This window comes from Thermobia domestica, chromosome 8, assembly GCF_964235325.1.
Source record: "Thermobia domestica chromosome 8, izTheDome1.hap1.1, whole genome shotgun sequence".
Taxonomy (NCBI): Eukaryota; Metazoa; Arthropoda; class Insecta; order Zygentoma; family Lepismatidae; genus Thermobia; species Thermobia domestica.
The window spans coordinates 195,789,003-195,811,608 of record NC_137461.1 but is presented as its reverse complement, the minus strand read 5'-3'; the positions used below and the strand labels follow the sequence as shown (position 1 = coordinate 195,811,608).

Here is a 22,606-nt window from a genome sequence, read left to right as displayed (position 1 = left end):
TGACGTGCCTGATCAAAATGTTGCAAATTTTCAAAAAATACATGTATTATGTAATTTACCTAGAACAACTTTTGTCTTATATGAAGACGGGACATTTCCTCTAACTCGTCTTGTCCCGTACGTATCCTTAACACTGCGAGTCCCCCACCGATAGTTTATAATTTTTAGACTGCATATCTCATTTCGTTTTATATATATATATATTTAAAATACCGACTAGTTTGAAACTCTTCTCTCGCTTTCCTGTATCTCTGAAGTTGTCTAACTTGGCGTGATTTCTTGAATGGAAAATTAAAATGAACTGAAACATTCACACCCCACCTTTATTCACGCCCCACGATTATGCCCTTTAGTCTAAGGGAGACGAAGATTAAGGGAAGTGAATGATGATGGGAGAATTAGTGGAATGACAAAGTTGGAGGAAGCGGGAGTACCCAAAGAAAACCTACGGACACGATGTTGTCCACCCCAACTCACTTGGCCAGGGATCGAACCAAGGAACCAGTGCACCAGAGATAAGCACTCTACCACTGAGCCATGGTGACCCCACTCTTGAATGGAAGACTAAGTATTTTGACTATATGTTAGGAATTCATCTAACATCAAATAAAATTGTTAAAATGCAATTGCTGTTTACATCTTTTCCTGTAAGTGAAGAGCGAGCTTAGAAATCGAAAGAAACAGCAGCCAGACTGCGGTGAACTGAAGGGAATGTGCGATTTGTTGCACGGCATAAAGAGGTTCAGTGTTCTGAAAATCCTCTTGTCTCTTTAAGTTTGAAGGAACCGTAGCTATTTACTCAGTTGTTGGAATCGAGACTAATGTTGAAGGCATAATAAAAATTTACACTTTGTACAGTAGAGCGTCGATTATCCGAAGTCGGTCAACCGAACGACCGCTTAACCGAACTATGTACTCGAGACTTGGTTTGAAGCCCAAGATGAAAGTGACCACTTTCAGATATCTGTAATGAAAAAAGTACGTGACTTAGCTGCTCGTAAGCGTGTAGGCTTGCTTAGACAGACCAAAATAAAGGATTTTTTAAACGTTAATTTTGTGTACTGTGTGCATTGTTGATGCAAAATGCGTAATATGTACATATTTTTGTTTAATAAACTGTACCAAATACTATATATTCCTACTAAAGTTGCCTTTGTACGTTACTTTGTAATACTTAAAGAGATGCCTGTTTTTATGAATAAATTTACTGTACACTACTTCTTTTTGGCAAAAAACATGTACAGTTCGATTATCCGAACAAACCAGTTTTCCGAACACCCATGTCCCCCAATTACTTCGGATAATCGACGCTCTACTGTATAAGGAGAAGTCTTCCTAATCAGCTTATAGAAATAAATCCTTGATCTTGAACTAAACTCGACTGGTAATTTTTTGTTCTATTTTCAACACTATTCGTTACTAAAGTGGTAAAATATTAATAATACAAACCGTATAATCAATATGTAAAACTAGAACTCACTCACTGACATAAAATAACGGGTACTTCCCGGTTAATGTGGAAAGTTGAAATTTGACATGATTGTAGTTTTTTGAAACTAAACCACAGGAAAATTGCGAAAAGTTTATATTTTTAATTATTAGGGACCTAAACGGAAGAAGAAATTCTTCATGTTTTTTCAATGGCCTTTTTATTTGGACTTATAATCTCATACTTTAGTTACTTGGAATTGCAATAAAAACTTGAAATTCGGTATGCTTATATTTTCTATAGGATTATTTATCAAAATAACTAAATAAAAAATCTAACTTTAATGGGAATTTATGGGTAATTAAAAATCTTCCCTATGTTATTTACATGGGACATATTTTACACCTCAGAATTATTGGCACGTCCTGAGGGCTACAATGATTAAATGTGACATGATTGTAGCTTATCGAGACTAATCCACAGAAAAATTGCCAAAAGTAAATATTTTTCATTCTTACGTGGCATAAAGGGGGATGAAATTCTCCATGTTATTTAAGTGGAATGTTTTTGACCTATAATCTTCTACTTTAGGTACTTATAATTGGAATAAAAACTTCTAATTCAGTATGTATGTACGTTTTTTCAGCGTTACCGAACTATATCAGCAAATATGAAATTTTCCAAATTTAGAGTGGTCTTACGAGAAACTGAAAAATGGTTTCTGTGTTATGTTTGCATGGGACATATTTCACCCGAACATGTTGAGGCACTTCCGCCAGGATTTTATGATGAAATTGGGCATGATTGTAGCCTTCCGGGACTAACCTACAGGAAAATTGCCTAAAGTGAATATTTTCAGTTTCCAAGGGATCTAAAGAGTGGATGTAGAAACTGCCATCTTACTTATAAGAACGTTTTTCTGGGATACAAAATCCTATCTTTTAGGTATTTGAAATAGGCAAAGGAAATTGGAAATTCGGTAGAATTGTGGGTTTAAGAAGTGATGGGCCGTAGGTCGGGCAAACGTGGGGGTTTGGAGGTAAATCCAACTACAGGACAAATTTCGGAAATATTAAGGACAAATGCACGAAATTCATTTTTCATGGAAAAGCTGATACATAAAAGATACAAGGCCGTAGGCCCAGCAAATACCAGGGTCTGGGAATGAAGGCCCCCATCTAGCCAAAGGCTAGTCTATATTATGAAATTGAAAGACACGATGTTAGTTACACTTAACATCCTGAACTACCCAACCGATTTCGATCTAATTTTCAACGTAGGTTAGATTCTGGCCAGGGAGTGCTTTTATTTATTTACTTTGACGGTAAAACTTAGGGAAGGGGAGAAGGAGATATAAATAAAACTTAATAACTTTCGAACAATCCAAGCAATTTGAATTAATTTTTCAATATAGATGAGGTTCTTGGAAGCTTATAATTATTTCATTTTTTACAATAGACAAGGGAAGGAAAGAGGGAGGTATATAAAAATAAATAAACATTAATTACTCTCTAACCATTCTACCGATCTTTATCAAACTTTCAGCATAGATGAGCAGCAGACCTGGGATTGTTCTCATAATTTCACTTTGATTGTGGATCGTAGGGAAGGCAGAGAGGAGACATAATAAAAGTGAAAATGAAAGTGACTGGTTTTGTGCTTTAATAAATCTTGAACCATCACCCCGATCTGGATCTAGTTTTTAACATAGATGAGGTTCGGACCAGGGATGACTTTTATCATATCAGTCTGACTTTGCAACTTAGGGAAGAGGGACAACGCGAGATATTGAAAATGATTGAAGATGATTCATATTAATGTCGAATCTATAGTTTTCTGGGTCGCTGAGAAGAACAATGACACCTTGTCCAATCCAAATTAAGCCCTGAGCTCCTCCGTGGCTAAGCGGTTAGCGTGCGCGCCTTTGGCGTGGAAGACCCGGGTTCGAATTCCTGGCGGGAGCTCATGTGTTTCGGATTTCCCGTTAATCAGTAGGTCAAATCTCATATAGCCTCGCTGCTGGAAAAGGACGTTAAACTCAAAATCATCATCATCATCCAAATTCAGCCCTGTAACTGAATGAAAAGGGAAGAGGGGATATATAAAAATTTATTAGTGTCAAATCCGTAGTTGCTGGTTCGCTGAGTTGAACAGTGAAATTCCCGATCCTGTTTACATCCAAACAGCCATGAAAATTGGGGTTGGTGAGGAGGAGATGCATATAAATGATCAAAAATGTCCGATATTAATGTTGAATCTATAGCTTTCTAGGTCGCTCAGATGAACAGTGATAATTTAGATACTGTTTAAATTCATGCCACTAAAAACATAAACAGCATATTTCACCGGTATCAAATACGTGAGATAAGGAGAATTTTTATTTTAACCCAGCTAAGAGGGTAATCAATTCTAGTTTGCTCTAAATTGAGAAATATATAAATAACTTTCCCAAAATGATAAGTTGTATTCACAGAAATCATATTGTTTTTATTGTTTTAGAAGTTTCTTAATCATATAGTATACAGAATGACTAAGTTATAATGTTTTCTCAGGCTATTTCTTGGATTACTGTTGCTGTTGGATTAGGTCTTTGCATCCCTTTCACCAAGAAGGCAATAAACCCACCCTTTCGAGGTCTGGACTTATTGTTTAACGTGTGATTCGACACACTAGTGGGCCCGAACGGAAACCTACACGTGTCTACCGTGCCAAAGATATATATGTTTACCAATAATAGTTAAGAGGGAGGGAACTGTTTTCTGGAATTAGAAATTTGTATGTAATAATATTTGGGGAAATAAGGAAGTTAGAATAATAAAGTGCTATCGCTTTCACCTACAGAAAAATATCTTTATTAAGAAAAGACAATTTGTGTCTAATTTATAACAAATGTATATACATGACGGGATAAACTGATATAAAAGAAAACTGAAGTTGTTCTCGCTTTCTTGCTGCTTTCAGCAGGGAAAAGAACGCATCCTTGGGTTCGAAAGCCACTTCACAAAAATGTTATGTGGCTTTGTTGAAAATGACCATCTCACAACTGTGGACGGAGCTCAAATCTCGCACAATTTACTCAGCGCAGCGTACTAAGAGAGAGAGAGAGAGAGAGAGAGAGAGAGAGAGAGAGAGAGAGAGAGAACGAAGCGTAATAAATGCGCTATTGGTAATCTTCACATTAGAAAATGGGACAAATAGAGAACTTAATTAATGCTTGTAAAATTCTAAATCCATGTGTTCAGACCTTGGTTATGGACTGAACTCGATGAGAATTTTTGTAACCGTTTGTTCATTCCTAACTTTAAAAATGGCCGAAAAGTTTTAACGTTCTTAAATAATGGAACTCAATTCAGTGAAGACCTTCCTGCTGCCAAAGAGATTATAATCAACCAATTAACATTGGATGCTCGAAAATATTGCTATATACTGGTATATTCATATGGAGGTATTTGTGTCAGTTTAGCGACCCGAGTCTAGGTGAGATATATACCTACAATTTAAAGCGGAAACCAAACTACCGTACTACACAATGTCTTCTTACCCGGAATGAGACTCGAGATCTGGTGTACGGAAAGCGCGCGCATTGGCCATTGGATCAGCGGGAATTACATCTGACAGTATCTCGGTAAATAAGTTGTTAATTCTTGACGCATGCTTGTGATAACCTGAAACTGTATAAGTAAACTAAGCAAGTGATTTTCTGCTTATCAATCGTATATTCTGAAATTTTCCGAAATCTAGCAAAGTACGAATACTTATACTAAATCAATCTTTCCTAACATTGGAATTTTCACTTTACGGTACGTACACGTCAGATTCATTTTATTTAAAATTAACAACTGTTTTCCACTATTTAATAAAACGTGTTCTTTTGGTTTCAATACAGTGTGCAAGATATTATCAAAATATGATTCTGAATCAGAATCATGAACTTTGAAACTATTAAAAATGGTAGTTTGAACAATTACTGTATACTTCTGGATTCAAGACGACCTTTTTGTCAACATTTCGTGCTCAGAAATGTATGGTCATCTTGGTTTCGTTGAAACATAACAAAGTTTCTCTCAACAGGACCACAACTTTCAATTAAACTACAAATTTACCCACCTCCTTGCCTACCACATTGAACGTTAGGATATCGCGTGGACCATTCCAGTAAGGAAGAGTAAGGGAAGCCTGTATCTGATATGATTATTAGTATAGTTTTAAAGTTCAGAAAACATAAGCAGTATATACTGTGAATGTATCTTTTTCAGCAAGGATGTCATTTGGAGAGGATATGGGACAATTCGTCTGATTGAATTTGAATAACACATGCTTTAGTATACATTGTATACCAGGTATACTAATATCCTAATGAAACATGTGAGACTCATGTCATCTTACAATCTCGCTCTACCTGGCAAAACTTAAAATGACGTAATTGGTTTCTTGTAAACCTTTGTTAAAGAATAGGGGTCGTCTTGGACTCGGAGTCATCTTGGATTCAGAAATGTAATTCCTAGTCTCATTCTAGTAAAAGACCACATACATTGTTTCGATGTGAATGGAAATCTAAGAGAGGAATATCTTTTTAGGAAATATTTGGTCCTCGAAGTTATTTGCCGTTTTAGAAAAAGAAAGTGAAGGAAAACAACAGAAAGCAGCCTAGATTGTGTCACTATTGGTAGAGGACTTAAGGAATGCTATGTTTTTGGCCAGTGATACACATGGGAGCACCTAATAATAATAATAATAATAATAATAATAATAATAATAATAATAATAATAATAATAATAACAGTGGTCTACATATGAGTTTTCTGCTTATTTAGAAATTTTAAATGATTATTTATAAATCAACTTTGCCAATTTTAGTTAGGAAGTTACTTTCTTGAATCACTAAGAATTTTTTGGAATTTAGTCATAACTAACATTATTCTATACATGTGTCATGTAATATTATAAAGCGACCGATATTAGCTTTTCATCAATAGATTAATGATCGTCTGAGATGCATAGTGATAATCTCTTTAAGATTACCCCAATTTCATTCCCCATCGGTATGAGTGGTGAGGGGATTTCTGTTGGGAACTGCTGATTACGAAACCATAATGCAAATATATTGTTAGAACTAAAGAGTATCGTCTGAAAAATTCTGCTGCAAATTATTTCCCTTTCGAGGGTAGCTGTGTTGCGTTTAGCTGCTTTAAAACATTAAGCACTCATTGTCTTCTGAGTTAAAGGGTATTTGGCTAGAGAGTTTTATGTTTCCCACTTCTATCGTTTCAGAGAAATATTTCTTCAAACAGAAATAAATGGACAGAAAATGAATTTTACATACAGTAATAACAGCAGAAATTTCCGCGCTTCCAATTTAAGGACGCCAAATTGTCAGTATGTACGGAAGAACTTTGAATATACTCAACTGCGACGTTGCCAGCTTGGGGACGTCAAATGATCGGCAAGATGTATAGAATATACTCCTAAATGTATATACAAAACCGACTATGGTACGCCTAGCGGGAAAAGTTGGAACTACCAAAAGTATATTATTTTACAACTTTCTATCATTTTAACGTCCTCTTCCATTTCTTCACTTCGTTCTAAAAGCTTTAAATTAATACTAATAATAAATCTTTAGCTCCAATTACCCTATATATGAATGAATCTATCAGACTCATGCATCAAACATAGAAAAATAAAAACACAAAGTCGATTTCCAATGGCTTACAATTTGACGTCCGGTATACGGACGTCAAAAGATCGCGGACGTCAAATGTTATGCAGAAACGCAATGTACGGAAGTCAAATTGATAGAGTTCTGTATATATATATATATATATATATATATATATATATATATATATATATATATATAAGCGATGTACAAAATATTTATGAAGTTGAAAAACAATGCTGTGAAGGATCAGGGGAGCAGAATTGTCTTCAGTGACGAATTTAGGAGGCTATCGGGCTCATTCTCCCCTCGAAATAATTTGTTAGTTTTACGCATTCCACGTACAACAATAATCCTTCTTACCATTTCTAAGAATGTCATTGACTTTCCATTTTCTTATGCTTTTTGTTTAGAAATAATACTGTATTTGTCAAATTTCATTCCATGTAAGAACCGCGTCCTTAATTGTTCTTTCTGTCATCCTTTCTATTTTTCTGTTTCTTTTTCTTGACGTTACTACTTTCATTTCGCCTATCATACTTTATCGACCGTTGTCAGTTGTGATTCAAGTTGGCCGTCATCAGTAACACCAAAACTAAGAGGAGTTGATAAGCGAAACTAGTGTTCCACACCAACATGCGCGGATATCAACATGACAGGACTTTAGTTATTATAACAAAGGAACAATTATATCGTTTAGTTATTTTTAAAAGAAGGAAATGTTTGAATTAAAGAAAATCAAAACGGGGGAATAATTAGCCCGGGAAATTAGGACGGCCAAGAGGATGCTTTCTTTTTCTTGTATGAATAGAATAAAGGGTTAGATTCACTTTTAAATTTTTGTGTCATATCATATAGGATTTATCGATCTGTAATTCTTGTCATTATAACTTCAATTTATGCATAAATTAAAATATATTTAATTCTCAAACTCAGGTGGGCAATTGCCCACTTCCTTCCTTGTATTGGGCATAGCCCTCAAAAGAAAATCCTAAATACGCCATTGGTTGTCTTCAACATTGGAAGGTGGGCAGATTTGAGGCTTATTCTAGATAAGGGAGATGAAACTCATATTACGGTAGATGAATCTGATCAACTGTTGTAGAGTATATTATATATTAGGTGATGTAGATGAAGTAGTAGTACATATCAGTATTACAAATCACTGCCGTGAAAACATTCTGAAATCTGAATACATGCATATTTATAATTGGTATGTTTCTAATTAGGCATCCACAAAGATCCACGTTAAAATTGTTTTATACTAATATAATAATATAAATGACGACTTCCCCAAAACTATGAAGAAAGAATATCAATTATGTGTGACGCAACAATACTCTTTGAGCAAAATGATTATAATCTCAATAACATTACAGGAATCGTTTCAGAAATCTGACGCATGTCATACTCTTTACTTAACAGATGTAACCTTAAGATTAGAGAGAAAAATATTCCAGCAATTGAATTCTTTTCTTTGCTTACGAAACATCCTCTCTCAAAAGAAAAATTGGGACACGCGGAAATAATACGTAGGAACAAACCATGGTTCGAACTAGCAGAGAAGATAAAACAGGCAAAATTACGTTGGCTACAAAATCCGAATGAAGTAACTACACAAAATTTCGTAGACATCAGGCGAGGAACTTCCAAAACTTTTAGAACAAAAAAACGCGATATTTTGAAAGCTAAAATTTAGGAACTTGAAGATAGTAAAAATAAAAACATTCGGGACGTGTATAAAGGGGTCAACGAATTTAAGAAAGGCTATCAACCTCGTTCTTATATATGAAAGAAAGCTGATGGAACAGTTCTCACTAATACAGATAGCATTTTAAATAGATAGAAAGATTTCTTTGACGATTTGCTTAACACGCAGCCAAAAAACTAATGTGCGTGGAGAAAGAAAGATACACACGGCAGAATCATATATTCCAGAACCCAATCGAATAGAAGTAAAACTCGCTATAAAGAAATTAAAGAAACACAAATCTCGGGTGCAAACGAAATTCCGGCTAAGTTAATTTTAGCTGGAGGCAAAAAATTGTGGAACAAGATACACAAACTCATTCTCCTTATCTACAACAAGGAAGAATTGCCACAAGAGTGGGAAGAATCAATCATTGTTCCAATTCACAAGAAAGGCGACAAAACTGACTGTAATAATTATCGAGGCATCTCTCTTCTGTTAACATCCTATAAAATCCTTTCAAACATTCTATTAGCAAGAATGAGCCCATACGCAGATGAAATGTTTGGAGATTATCAGTGTGGATTTAGACGAAATCGATCAACTATCGACCAAATATTTACCGTTTGCCAAATACTCGAAAATAAGCGGGAATACAGTAGTCCGGTACATCAACTATTTATTGATTTTAGAAAGGCTTATAACTCGGTTAGGAGAGAAACATTGTACAACGTTCTTACAGAATTTGGAATACCGAAAAAGCTAATTAGATTAATTAAGGCATGTTTAAATGAATCCCAAAGTAAAGTCCGGGTAGGAAAAGTTTTGGCCACGAGCTTTCACGTTAAGAATGGCCTGAAACAAGAAGATGTGTTGTCGTCATTATTATTCAACTTTGTCCTGGAATACGCTATAAGGAAGATGAAGGATAGCAACCAGGGCCTAGAGCTGAACGGTGTTCACCAGGTTATGCGTACGCTGATTATGTAAGTTTAGTAGGGGTTGATATGAGAAAAATAAAAAAGAAATGCAGAGGTCTTATTAGACACGCTTGCATGGACATGAGTTTAGAAGTAAATGCAGAGAAAACTAAATACATGGAAGTGCGTCGGGACCGTAATACGGCAAATTATGTATGTGTTAAAATATTAAATAATACTTTTGATAAAGTGGATACTTTCAAACATCTAGGATCAATATTAACAGACGAAAATCATATTCACGAAGAAATTAAATGTCGACTAAAAACAGGGAATTCGTGTTATTATTCAGTTCAAAATCTCTTGTCGTCGCGAATTCTGTCAAGGGATTTGAAGCTTAAAATGTATAAAACGATAATCATACGCTTACTGAGTACAGAGCATAGACTGAAAGTATTTGAGAACAAGATCCCGAGAGAAATATTCGGACCAAGAGGAACGGGAATGGGGAATGGTGGAAACTTCATAACGACGAACTACGTAAATTATATGGCTTACCAAACATTGTTAAGGTCATCAAGTCTAGGAGGCTTAGGTGGGCAGGACATGTAGCCAGGATGGAAGAAAGTAGGAACGCTTTCAAAGTGTTAGCGGTAAGACCAATCGGAAAACGACTATTAAGAAGACCTAGGCGCAGATGGGAAGACAATATTAAGATGAATCTCGCAGAGATAGGAATACAAAGTAGAAACTGGATCCAGTTGGCTAAGAATAGAAGTCAGTGGAGAGCTTTTGTGAACGCGGCATTGAACCTCCGAGTTCCATAGGCTATAGAGTTTGTTAGCTTACGAAGCATGAGTAGATGCCTAGGCTGATACTACAAATAGATTAAATGCGCATTTACTGAAAAGATGGGTTCTACTGACATTGGATAGTCTATATACTCTTCGTGTGCTAGGGCCTAGGGGAGAGGAGGAGATAAGATTTCATATGAGGTTACGTCACGCACAGTCGCACGCCTTCATTTTCATTATAAATGGAAAAGCCAAGAGAAACAAATTTCATCTAACTTTCCTTTGTGGCAGTCGGACACAACTCATCACAGTTATCTGCAAAATGCACTTTTCAAATCGGCACTTTTCAAATCGGATTATTGGGAGAGCCTCTAGTTCCAATGTTGGGGGGGACATGTCTCCCCATTTCCCCGGAATTTGTGCCCGTACCTACAGCTGAGACAACTTTCCAGCATGAGGAGAGGGGCATATCCTCCTCTGGCATTTATTGCAATTTGTGCCCAAATAGCGGAAGTGGAATTAATACATATTGATGAGACTACTAAACTCACTACAGCACGAAGTTCAGTTTGAAATACTACAGAATACGATTCTTTTTTTAAAAAAATGGAAAAGCCAAGAGAAATCAATTTCATCTTACATTCCTTTGGGGCAGTCGGACACAAATCCGAAAAAGCGCTTTTTAAATCAGATTATTGGGGGGGACAGTCCCCCCCAGGTCCAACATTGGAGGGGACATGTCCCCCTCGTCCCCCCCGGGATTTGCGCCAGTGTCCACAAATGATACTGTTTTCATTGAACGAATTTTTCCGAAAACAATTATGTTCGTATTTCATAAACAAATGTTTTCAACAATAGCTGCAGCATAACATGATTCAGTTTAAGAAACTAGAGCGAGAAAGCTTAGTGTCGTGATCCATGCTTTTTATTTACACTAATAACGACGAATTCAAAGAAATGAAGTTCATAAAATAATTTTTCTTTTCGTATGAATAGATTAGTAGCACATTTCTTATAACATGTGATTCTAATTTTGCACAAATTGATGCTCTTACATTCTGAAGCAAGATTTTCGATTCGGTTTTACACTGAGAAAATTCCGTTCTCCGGACAGCGGTATATTGTATATACAAATTTACAGAATGCTCTTGCTTACTACGCTTACAAAAAAATCAGCACGGATCATACGCTATCCGTATGCTACATACGCACTGCCCTTAGGTGTTACATCATGCCGTTACAAGATGTCTGATATCTAACAGTCTTCCTTATATTACATACATATATCTATGTTACCTTCGTCAGCTATATGTTATATACGACCATTTGTATGTGAGATCCTGGAAAGTACGATGGGACACTTATATAGAAAGTAGTATAAAACATGTGTTTTCAGTTATACGTTTGCTGTACGTTAAGTCCAAAAACTACAGGATTTACAAATGCAACAAGATACGATTTTACGTATGCCTACGCCACATACATTTTTTTTTCTCAGTGTAGTATGTAAAAGTCCGGCACCATGAAAAAGTCTTGGCTCCCCCAAGAAAAACTTGCTGGATACACATTTGGTGCAGCCTCAAGAAACTGCGATTAGTGTAGGTAAGTGGTTATCACATTGGATTTGCAAGCAGGAGACCTGGATTCGAATTCCGGCAGGTTCGAACTTACTTAACAATTAACACCAGTGGTGCTATTTAGAGGGTTCGCCAGAACTGGTTGTTAACATATTTCGAGTTCGCAGAACCGTTTGTTATACCCAGACATAAACACACACACACACACATATATACATATATATATATATATATATATATATATATATATATATATATATATATATATATATATATATATAGATATATATATATATATATATATATATATATATATATATATATATATAGATATATGACCTAGCCAAGAGTGAAAGAAACAAGCCAAACAAATTATATATGTCAACCTGGCAGAACCCATTTTCGGAAACCGAAAATAAACCATCTTCTCTCCTCAATTATAGTTTGGTGGGAAACATGGAAATTTTAAAACTTTTCTCTCCCTTGGAAGTTATTTTATACTTTAGTAAGGTCTTTGAAAATAATCTTCCTTGTTCCTCGTTTGTTCAGGATTGTTCTCATATTTTCGTTAATTCACGATTATTCATAAAAAAATTTCGTTTGTTGACAACTTAAAAACAATTTATACTAAAAGCAAAATGACGGTGCCAATTTTGCGCAGCAGAACTCATTTTCGGAAATCGAAAATAAACCATGCAGATAACATATTTATATGTTTTGTATTTAGGGTTGCCATATTTAAAAATGAAAATCCGGGACGCTATTAAATTACTAATACTCCAACACTTTCCCATTGTTGTCTGTTGTTTTTTAATTAAAACAATATATTTTTCTTCTTGAATGGTCAGCAGAAAATTATGAAAAAATATCGGTCAGGGACTATTGATTAAAATATTTCAGAAGCAAGATGCAGATTGAAACAGAGTACTAAAGATAACAATATAAGATTGAACAGTAGAACCTTTTGTCCCTGGCCCAATGAAACGAATGTTTCGTTCAATGTTAAAGTAGTTAAATCGTGAACTTAATTAAATCCATGTTCTATATATTTATATATATTCAAGTTTCTTTTTCAACTTTTGAATTGCCATATTTAGAAGTTGAAGAGAATAATTGCATACCTAATTCTGTGGGGAAAAGCTAACTATACTATTCCATTGCTTTCTTCTTCGCAAAAATCCGGGGCATTTAAGCTTCCCGAGAAATATTTCTCGGGACGCCGGGACGCAGATCTCGGTTTTCCGGGACGAATGGCAACCCTATTTGTATTTCTATTAGCATAGCAAGTGCGTGTATTTGAAATTTCGTCTGGAAGGGAGAGCTTGTAGAATACAAATTTTTAGAAGCCAAAAACAATAATCTATTTGACAAACATTACTTTTCTCTGTACATAACAGAAAATAAATGGACGGCGGGAGAAACGGTAAATTTTATTTTAAGTGTCTTTTTCTTAGTTCTTTTGGGAAATTCTTACAGCTACTGAGTTAAACATACTGGGCCTTATGCAGAGTTGTTTTACGCATGATTAGCGTCATACTAAAGGCACGACTACTTCAGGAAACATATGTTACTCGAACTCTTTAGTGTGGCACAAATTACTCGTCAGAACGACTCCGCAAAAGGCCCACTATCTCTCAGAACAAGGTATAGGCGTTTATTCTTTACTCTCAGATACCAAAAATGAGTACTGGGATCATGGAGTGAAGTGGTGAGGGTTATTTATACATATTTGATACATACACAGGCAATTATCAATTTGTTGATCCATTGCAGGAGGAAAGATCTTTCCAATACTTTTTGACAATTCATTTCGTCAAACCACATTGTATTAGTATGCAGTGTAAATCGCCACATTAAACAAGAGAGTTATATCTGTAAAGAACCGTCTGTTAAAAATTTAAAACAGCACCACTTTTTAACACTATTTAACATATTACAATGCTGAAGATACAAGGATTTCTTATTTGAAACAAACATTGTTCCTTTGACCCTACATAAAATCTGGGAAATAAAGAGGGGCAAAAGTAAGATTTCCACAAAGAAAACAAAATTACAACCAATTTCTTTGTAGGAACATGTTCATAATATTAAATTTTGAAAAGGAAAGAGAAGGTTTGAAATATCCTTCCTTGTCTAGTATATTTAGCTGAGTTGATTTTGAGTTTAACGTCCCGTTCAGCAGCGAGGCAATATAAGAAGTGGACCTACTGATTAACGTGGAATCCGAATCACACGAGCTCCCGCCGGAAACCGAACCGGTCTCCCATGCCAAAAACCTGTGTAGTATATCAACAACGTAGTTGAGACTAGGGATGGGAAAACAAGAGGGAAGAAATATTTGAATCCTACCAAATGGAAAAATTTACTAACATACCTTTCCTCAATGCAAAACATTTAACACTGAAAGAACTTCCGCAAGGAAGATTTTCAAATATACCAGATTTTACACTTACAACAAGAAAGAAAATACATTTTATGACGTTTCTGATAGTTTTGTGCACCACAATAAAGTTATTATACGATCATGGACATGTGTATTTTGGAGGTTTAATATTTGAAAACAATTCGAAATTATGCCGCAATTATGGGCAAGTTGGCAGCTCTGCAGACAAATATGGGCACAAATCACAGGCCATAATTAGGGAATATTATTAACAGCAGTGTAAAATCAGTACTGGGTTAAGTATCCGTTGCATTATTTTTATGAATATACTATAATTGATAATTTCAATATTATCAGAACAAGTACACACACACACACACACACACACATATATATATATATATATATATATATATATATATATATATATATATATATATATATATATATATATATAGGATGACTGTTAATTCGATGCATTCCTTGCAAGGGGAAATTCTACAAGTACATTGGAACATTTTCACCTATATGGACTGGAGGGTCGGAAATTAATAGTTTCTGAGTAATTTGTACATGTGTGATTTCATTGAAATTTGCCAACTAACGAGAAATGCGCGAGGAAGTTTTACCGTGCCCCACTTCCACATACCGTAGAGCAATGAAATTTTACATGTGTAATTCTGCATACCTATGTAGCTCATGTAGTAATGTACAGCTTGTAACTCTGCACCGTTGCTGTGTTATAGGTCCCAACTTTAAGTAAGGTGTATTGGTCCAAAATCCATTACTGCACCTCAGAAAGCAGCGTGACAATATCACAGAAATACTTGACCCTGGGAAATGACTGCATGGTTGGAAAAAGGTGGAACGTAGATGGTGTGCGGTGAAGAGAAAACGCGAACTATGAAGGATATCATACTCAGGGTCATATATCTATCCAGCCAACATTCGAGCAGTGAACGGATGCGTTGTTTTCTAGCAGGCGGACATCTTTTGTCAGCATGCAATACTCTAGGATTTGACGGAATCTCACAGCATACACAGCAGTGAGGTATAGTGTATCCTGGTAATTGTGGTACCCTTTGGCTGAAAAGCAAATAGCAATACCCCATCACTTTGATCGGTCAGAATTGAGCACCAACTTCCTTTGGTGTTGGTACGTCTGAACATTGTCATTGATTTCGATTGCTATTTATTTATTTATACAAGGGAACTACTCAAAGAAGGGTTTGGACCTCCAACTTTGCAGTCACATCTGATTTTTAGGTGGGTCTATTATTTGGGAAAAAATGGCACTGGTATTCTAGGAAGTACAATCCCGGCCTTCGCCTGGTTGGAGTGAATAAAAACCAGGGAAAACCTAGTCAAACTAAAGACAGCGTGCCGACATACCACCATTAAAGGAAGTCAGTGTTCGACTCTGAGCGACAAAAGTGATGATCACGTTTATTTGGGATCATCATGTTCTATTACTACTTGCTTTGAAGACAAAGGGTACCACAATTCTCAGGATAAACTACGCCTTACTGCTGCGTGCGTTGTGGGATTCAGTCAAATTCCAGAGCGTGGCATGCTGACAAAAGGCGACCGCCTGCTGGAATAAGTGTTCCGAATAAAAATAAGTGTTCCGAATAAACGTACTTTCCGCACGAACGAAAGAACTGTATGTAGGTGGTCAGGATCTCCCATACAGATGGCCGTATGTAACTTACAGCTGACGTACGTAATGTATGGAAGACTGTTAGATGACAGACATCCTGCAACGACATTGTGTGACATCTAAGTGGGAAAGAGGGCAGTACGTATGTAACATATGGATAGCTAACTAAACTAACTAACTAACTCCATGGCTTACGGAACCCGGAGATTCAGTGCCGCGTTCACAAAAGCTCTCCACTGACTTCTATCCTTAGCCAATTGGATCCAGCTTCTACTTTGTATTACTATCTCTGCGAGATCCATCTTAATATTGTCCTCCCATCTGCGCCTAGGTCTTTCTAATGGTCGTTTTCCAATTGGTCTTCCAGTCAAGACTTTGAAATCGTTTCTACTTTCTTCCATTCTGACTACATGACCGCCCACCTAAGCCTCCTAGACTTGACGACCCTAACAATATTGGGTAAACCGTATAAATTATGTAGTTCCTCGTTATGAAGTTTCCGCCATTCCCCATTTCCGTTCCTCTTGGGTCCGAATATTCGTCTCAGGATCTTGTTCTCAAATACTTTCAGTCTATGTTCTTTCTTCAGAGTAAGCGACCATGTTTCGCAACCATACAGAATAACAGGCATGATTATCGTTTTGTATATTTTAAGCTTCAGATTCCTCGACAGAATTCGCGACGACAAGAGATTTTTAACCGAATAGTAACACGAATTCCTTGCCTTAAGTCGACATTCTATCATTTCTTTACGTACATTTTTTCTCGTACTTTCCAAGTGAAAGGTCAGTTGCACGTAGAAAGTGTACGTAATCATGTTTTCGTTACACTATCTTTAAATAGTAATGATAAAACAATTTGTCTCCGTACATAATGTCTCTATAATACGGATTTATTTGGTCTTTGCAGTGTAAGAATGGGTAGGAGTCATTCTCATGACAAAATTTCATTGCTGACGTGAAGTTTGTACTCTACTACGAACATTTCACGTTATTGATCTTTTCTTAAAAAAATATAATGTAAAAAATGCATTACAAGGAAAATTTGTTCTCTTTCCTGTGATATTTTCGTTACTCATGTCAAAAAACTTGTACTGGATAAGGGGGCCGCAGTGGCTCAGTGGTAGAGCGTTCACCTCTGGTAGTTGGGGTCACGGGTTCAAACCCTGCTCCCGCCAAGTGAACTTTGTGGTGAACAAACATCGTGTGCGTGGGTTTTCTTGGGGTTCTCCCGTTTCCTCCCACCTTCTTCATTCCACCATTTCATTCATCTCTCATCATCACCGTCTCCTTTAGCCTAACCGGCATAACCGTGGGACGTGAAACTCAAAAATTTCATTTCATTTTTTCGTACTGGATAGGATAGCCTGTACTATTTTCATTTTTGAAAGACATTTATGTTTTTTGGATGACGTCACATTTATCTGTCCAGTCTGGAATATATTCTTAACATTACAGACTGAAAACTTTTCTGTCGTTACGGACATTTATTAGGTACTATACTGTAGATTTTTCCTAAAAGGCAAAATACTGCATGTATTTCCACTTCAGCATATGTCAAGTTAACACTATAATGGTTTCAGATCAAAATTTACGTAATTAAATACGAAAGCAGGAAAAAATCAACTTTACATGTCTTTACTGTTATATTTTAAATAAAAATTGTTCTCAGTATAGGTATGATATTCTTCATAATACGCGTTTTCTCCTGAGTTCACACCATCTTCATTCCACCTATTCCCAACCATGCGGTCACTTCCTAGGGACAAGTACTTCTGCGATGTTGCCACGCTGCTTTCTGAGGTGCAGTAATGGATTTTGGACCAATACACCTTGCTTCACGTTCGGACCTATAAGATAGCAACGGTGCAGAGATACGAGTTGTACATTACCACATGACCTACATAGGTATGCAGGATTACATATGTAAAATTTCATCGCTCTACGGTATGTGGAAGTGGGGCACGGTAAAACTTCCTCGCGCACTTCTTGTTAGCTGATAAATTTCAAAGAAATCACACATGTGCAAATTACTCAGAAACTATTGATTTCCGACTCCCTGTTCATCTAGGTGAAAATGTTCCAAAGTACTTGTAGAATATCCCCTTGCAAGGAATGCATCGAATTCGATTCACCCTATATATATATATATATATATATATATATATATATATATATATATATATATATATATATATATATATAGATAGATAGATAGATAGATAGATAGGTTTCTAATTATGTGCAAAGAAACATACTTAAATCTCACAAAATACCATATACAAAGAATACCATTTCTATTAGAATGTAACATAACTGTAGATCCGAGACCTCTGTGATGTAAGCGAGGTAAGTGGATTAAAAAGCACCCTCTTAGAGTTGTACAACGTTTTAGTGCAATTTTATAATATGGCAATATATCCTTATCTCGGCTCAGTGCTACTTATATCAAATCTATGTCCTTAACATCATCTCCATTAACTAGAGTATGCATACTACTATAATCTGAATTCTTTTCAAAACCTTAGAATTGCGTTATTTCTTTCACTGATATCAATTATCGTTTCATTTTTAACAAATAACAATCCTTTAAAAGTTCAAAATATATTTTATTACAAATTCATTAAAATATCAAGGCTTATTTTGTAACGTGAATAAAAGCAATAAAATACATAAGAATGTTTCCATACTGTTGAGAACAAAGATGATTTTAGATATTCAATCCTGAAATTTAGAGATATAGGAACTATGTTTTTGTGGAATATATAAAACATAAATATACGTAGAGTTATATCAACAACGACAAGGCAAACATCGTATCACCTATAATAGTATGTTTCCCGCAAGTTAAGATTGGTGATTTAAACTCCGTTTACAACAAAAAATTATCTGTAGATTAAATACTTATGGTCAGCATTCTCACTTTCCGCCAATGTTTGAGTTTTGAAGTTATTACTGTGTCACACTACATCAAAAATAATAATAAGAGATCCTGTAACTCAACTTGTGCTTAATATATTATTTATTATTATATATTTACAGCAATAATACTTTATAATAAACTATTTGTCATATCACTTCAATTCCAAGTTTCAGAAAAGATTTTTTTTTCATCTAAGATTTGCTTCGTTCTGAATCTTTAGCAAACCAAGCGTATACTTCGAAGACACGTCTATTAGAGCAGCACTAGCTTTATTATATAGCATAGTTATTCTTCAATAGATACCACATTTTAGACCAAAGTAAAAGGCTGGTCTTTGTAGAAACGTAGAAACGTTATTTGCAATAATGATCTGTGTAAAAGAATTTAAGTAAAATTGCAGTGAGATACCGGTTTCATATTAAATAAATACAATATTATTTTCCATGTGATTTTGCTGAAATACTTATTTTAGTTTATAAATTTCCGTTAAACTTAAAACTCATTATTTGCCTTTCTAATAAACTTTACGTTTATTGCAGTGTTCGAGTTCAAGGTTTACATATAATAATGAATTGTTATTCGTTCATTAACGTTAAGATATTGCATACCTGCGCGAGCTTTAGCTGTTAGCCCACTGATTTATGTAGAGAATTATTTGTCTTTTTTCCTTGAAAAGTACAGAAATTTTAATTGTCTTATTTCATTGATTTTCTCTTAAAGTCTGCATAAATGTCTGTTTCTCTCTCAAATTATATGTTAATTTAGTACTACTCAAATTAAATTTAATTTAGTCAATATTAAAATTATGTAACATAAACCCTTAAAATGATAAGGTGAGTACATTGGACTCATCTCGGAAATTCTCATAAAGCAAAGGGATATCTAAATAGATTTGTAGAACAAATCTGTAAAATCAAAACATTATAATTCCTGTGCATTTTAAAGAATACAGAACCATACTTCTCCGTAAATCAATGGAATAAAAACGAAAATCATGCAGATACTGAACACGTAACGAAACAAATATTTATGTGTGAGATATTGCTTTACAGAAGGTAAGCAACAAATTAAAAATGAGAGTTTGTTCTCCAGCATCACTTAATTTTAGAATTATTACTTATTCACTTAGTTGGCAGCGAGAATTGATCCAAAAAGCTATGTTAATAGTTTTAACAGTGTTACCTATGTCGAGTAATAGTAATATTGATTGATCTCATAATCAAATCCCCACTGTGTAGCACAATAAATATGATTATAGAGAAGTATGTATATGATCAACAAGTAAACATTAACTCATAAATGATAGTGACGATACACTTGTTAAAATTTGGATGAGAATCGAAAAAATATTGAAACGAAAACTTGTTTCTTAATGACTGATGGCCTGGGAATGTGCTAAATACTCGTCTTACTTAGTTTGAGATTAGAATAGTAATCGGAAATGACAAATCACTCCATAACTAAAGGAGGTCCTAGAGCATACAAAGCATTTTTGAAAGTTTGCAGGAGCACAGTTCTTAACCTGGGCATTATATCGTCCAGAGTTTTATCACTCTTCAACATGGCATTAACTTCATAGTCGTATTTCTGATCGCCTCCCTCAAGGGTTGCCGTGTCGAACCTGGAAAGAAAAACAAGAACGAAATTACTTTCTTAACAGACCATCAGTAGAGTCTTAGGTCTCAGTAATTCGAGATAGACAGGAGATCAGAGCTACCTCGAATTAAGAAAAAAGTGCAGCAAATTGTGTAAATATTTTGCAGTCACAGTGTAATATAAATACAGAACATTAATTGTAAAACAATCAATCCTACAATGTATACCCCAATTTGACTAGTGCTGTCATGTGAAAAACTAAGAAAAAGAGGACGTTGTTAGATATCAGAGAGAGAGAGAGAGAGAGAGAGAGAGAGAGAGAGAGAGAGAGAGAAAGAGAGAGAAAAAGATTTACTCGACAAATCTCGTAAAGGCGTAGACTGAAAATGTAACTACACAACTAAAATTTACGGTGCCGATTATGGAAATATATTGCATGCGTGAATTTTTCGAAGTTCTATAAAATAGAGAGTTTGCTTAAGCCTAACGCGTCTTCCACCTCGTGGTTATGTTTACGGCTTATTTAGGAAATTTTATTTGGGAGCGTTGCGAGAGGTTTTAGTAACCTAAATATAACCAAACACTTATCTATTCTTTTAATATTAAAGTTTTATGACATGAATTAAAACATGATAATTCTAGGTATGAATAAAAGCTAGAAGCTTCAATGTGTATTGAGTTCAATTATTTTGATTATTTGTTATGTTATTGTGTTTGTGAAGTGTTCCAGTGGTATGACATGCATGGAAGTTGATATATTCTAATTAACCACATACTTGCTGATTTTTAATTGGTGTGAATGTTTTATATAATTTGGTCACTTAGAGCACAAGTACTGATTTTAGAAGAAGTTTACAGAGTTATTTGATATTAACTGTTACTTTTTTGAACTTTTACAGACAAGCTTAAGTTATTGACGATGATGCTTGGAGTTTGAAGTTAAAGGTATGATTTTAGTTTCACAGCGACTCAGAAATAAAGTACAATGTAAAATATAGCTACACACCATGCCATGGTGTTGTAGAGCCACGCGCACGAAAGACTGACTCAGAAGCTTGGGTTTATGTACAAATTAGAATTTGGTCAGATGATGGAAATTTGTTAATGCATGATTTACATAATAAGGAAGTTCATTATGTAAGTTAAGTTGTGTTGAGCACATAAAGCGAATTCACAGACGAGATTATATAATAATATTTAAAATTTTACAATGGATTGTTTAACGAAGTTACGTGTAGTAATCATTTTCTTATTTGTTTATCTTTCTTGATGCCTATAGTAAAGTTTTGCGTGAAGATGACCACATTGAAGTCAGTTAATTACGATTTTCACACTGCACCCTTTGTCATGTTTCATGATCTAGCTCCTAAGGCCCTCAATACATCCTTATGTTATTTATGTACATGGGACCACCAGGAAATTACACATGGGGTCATTTAGGGAGATCTCGACACTCAAGAGATGTCTACACTTTTACGGTCTGGCAAAGCTAGTGATCATATACGCACGCGAGAAGAAACATTCAGTACGTGGAAGAATAGTGTCGATTCTCAGTGAAAAGTTGCATACGCAGAGAAGTTAATTTTGCCTGTTGCAAAGGAAGCAGAAACCTCTAAAATAGGTACATAAAGCTTTATTTAAGAAACAATATCCATGTCATAAGTTTCAGTAAGTCAAAATTAAGGTATAGCGGTAATACATGTTGATGAAAGGAGGCAAAGGATTGGTATTATGATAGAGTATACCTTCTGTATGCATGTGTGTCAGGATGACACATATTGCTTGTTACAGTGACAACACGTACCAGCTTTTGTTGATCAATGCATTTAGGAGATAAATCGACAGTGATTGTAGGGAGATTTTGACATGTAGTTCTTTTGTTCTGAGGAAAGTCATCAGACAAAGAGACTACCGTGTGGTTCATCGTAGTATATACATCATAGGTTTAGATTACATAACAAACACACTTTCTCAGC

The 22,606-nt window shown here is 35.2% G+C and overlaps 1 protein-coding gene across 1 annotated transcript in view; it reads right to left on the bottom strand.

Annotated features, from left to right (window-relative positions):
* Window positions 1–19,231: 19,231 nt before the first annotated feature.
* LOC145691904 (uncharacterized) overlaps window positions 19,232–22,606 on the bottom strand; it is a 93,654-nt gene continuing 90,279 nt past the window's right edge. The window contains exon 6 of the mRNA XM_081767210.1: window positions 19,232–20,655. Coding sequence (XP_081623336.1) covers window positions 20,484–20,655 — 172 coding nt within the window. The 3' untranslated portion in view covers window positions 19,232–20,483. The remainder of the gene's footprint in view (window positions 20,656–22,606) is intronic.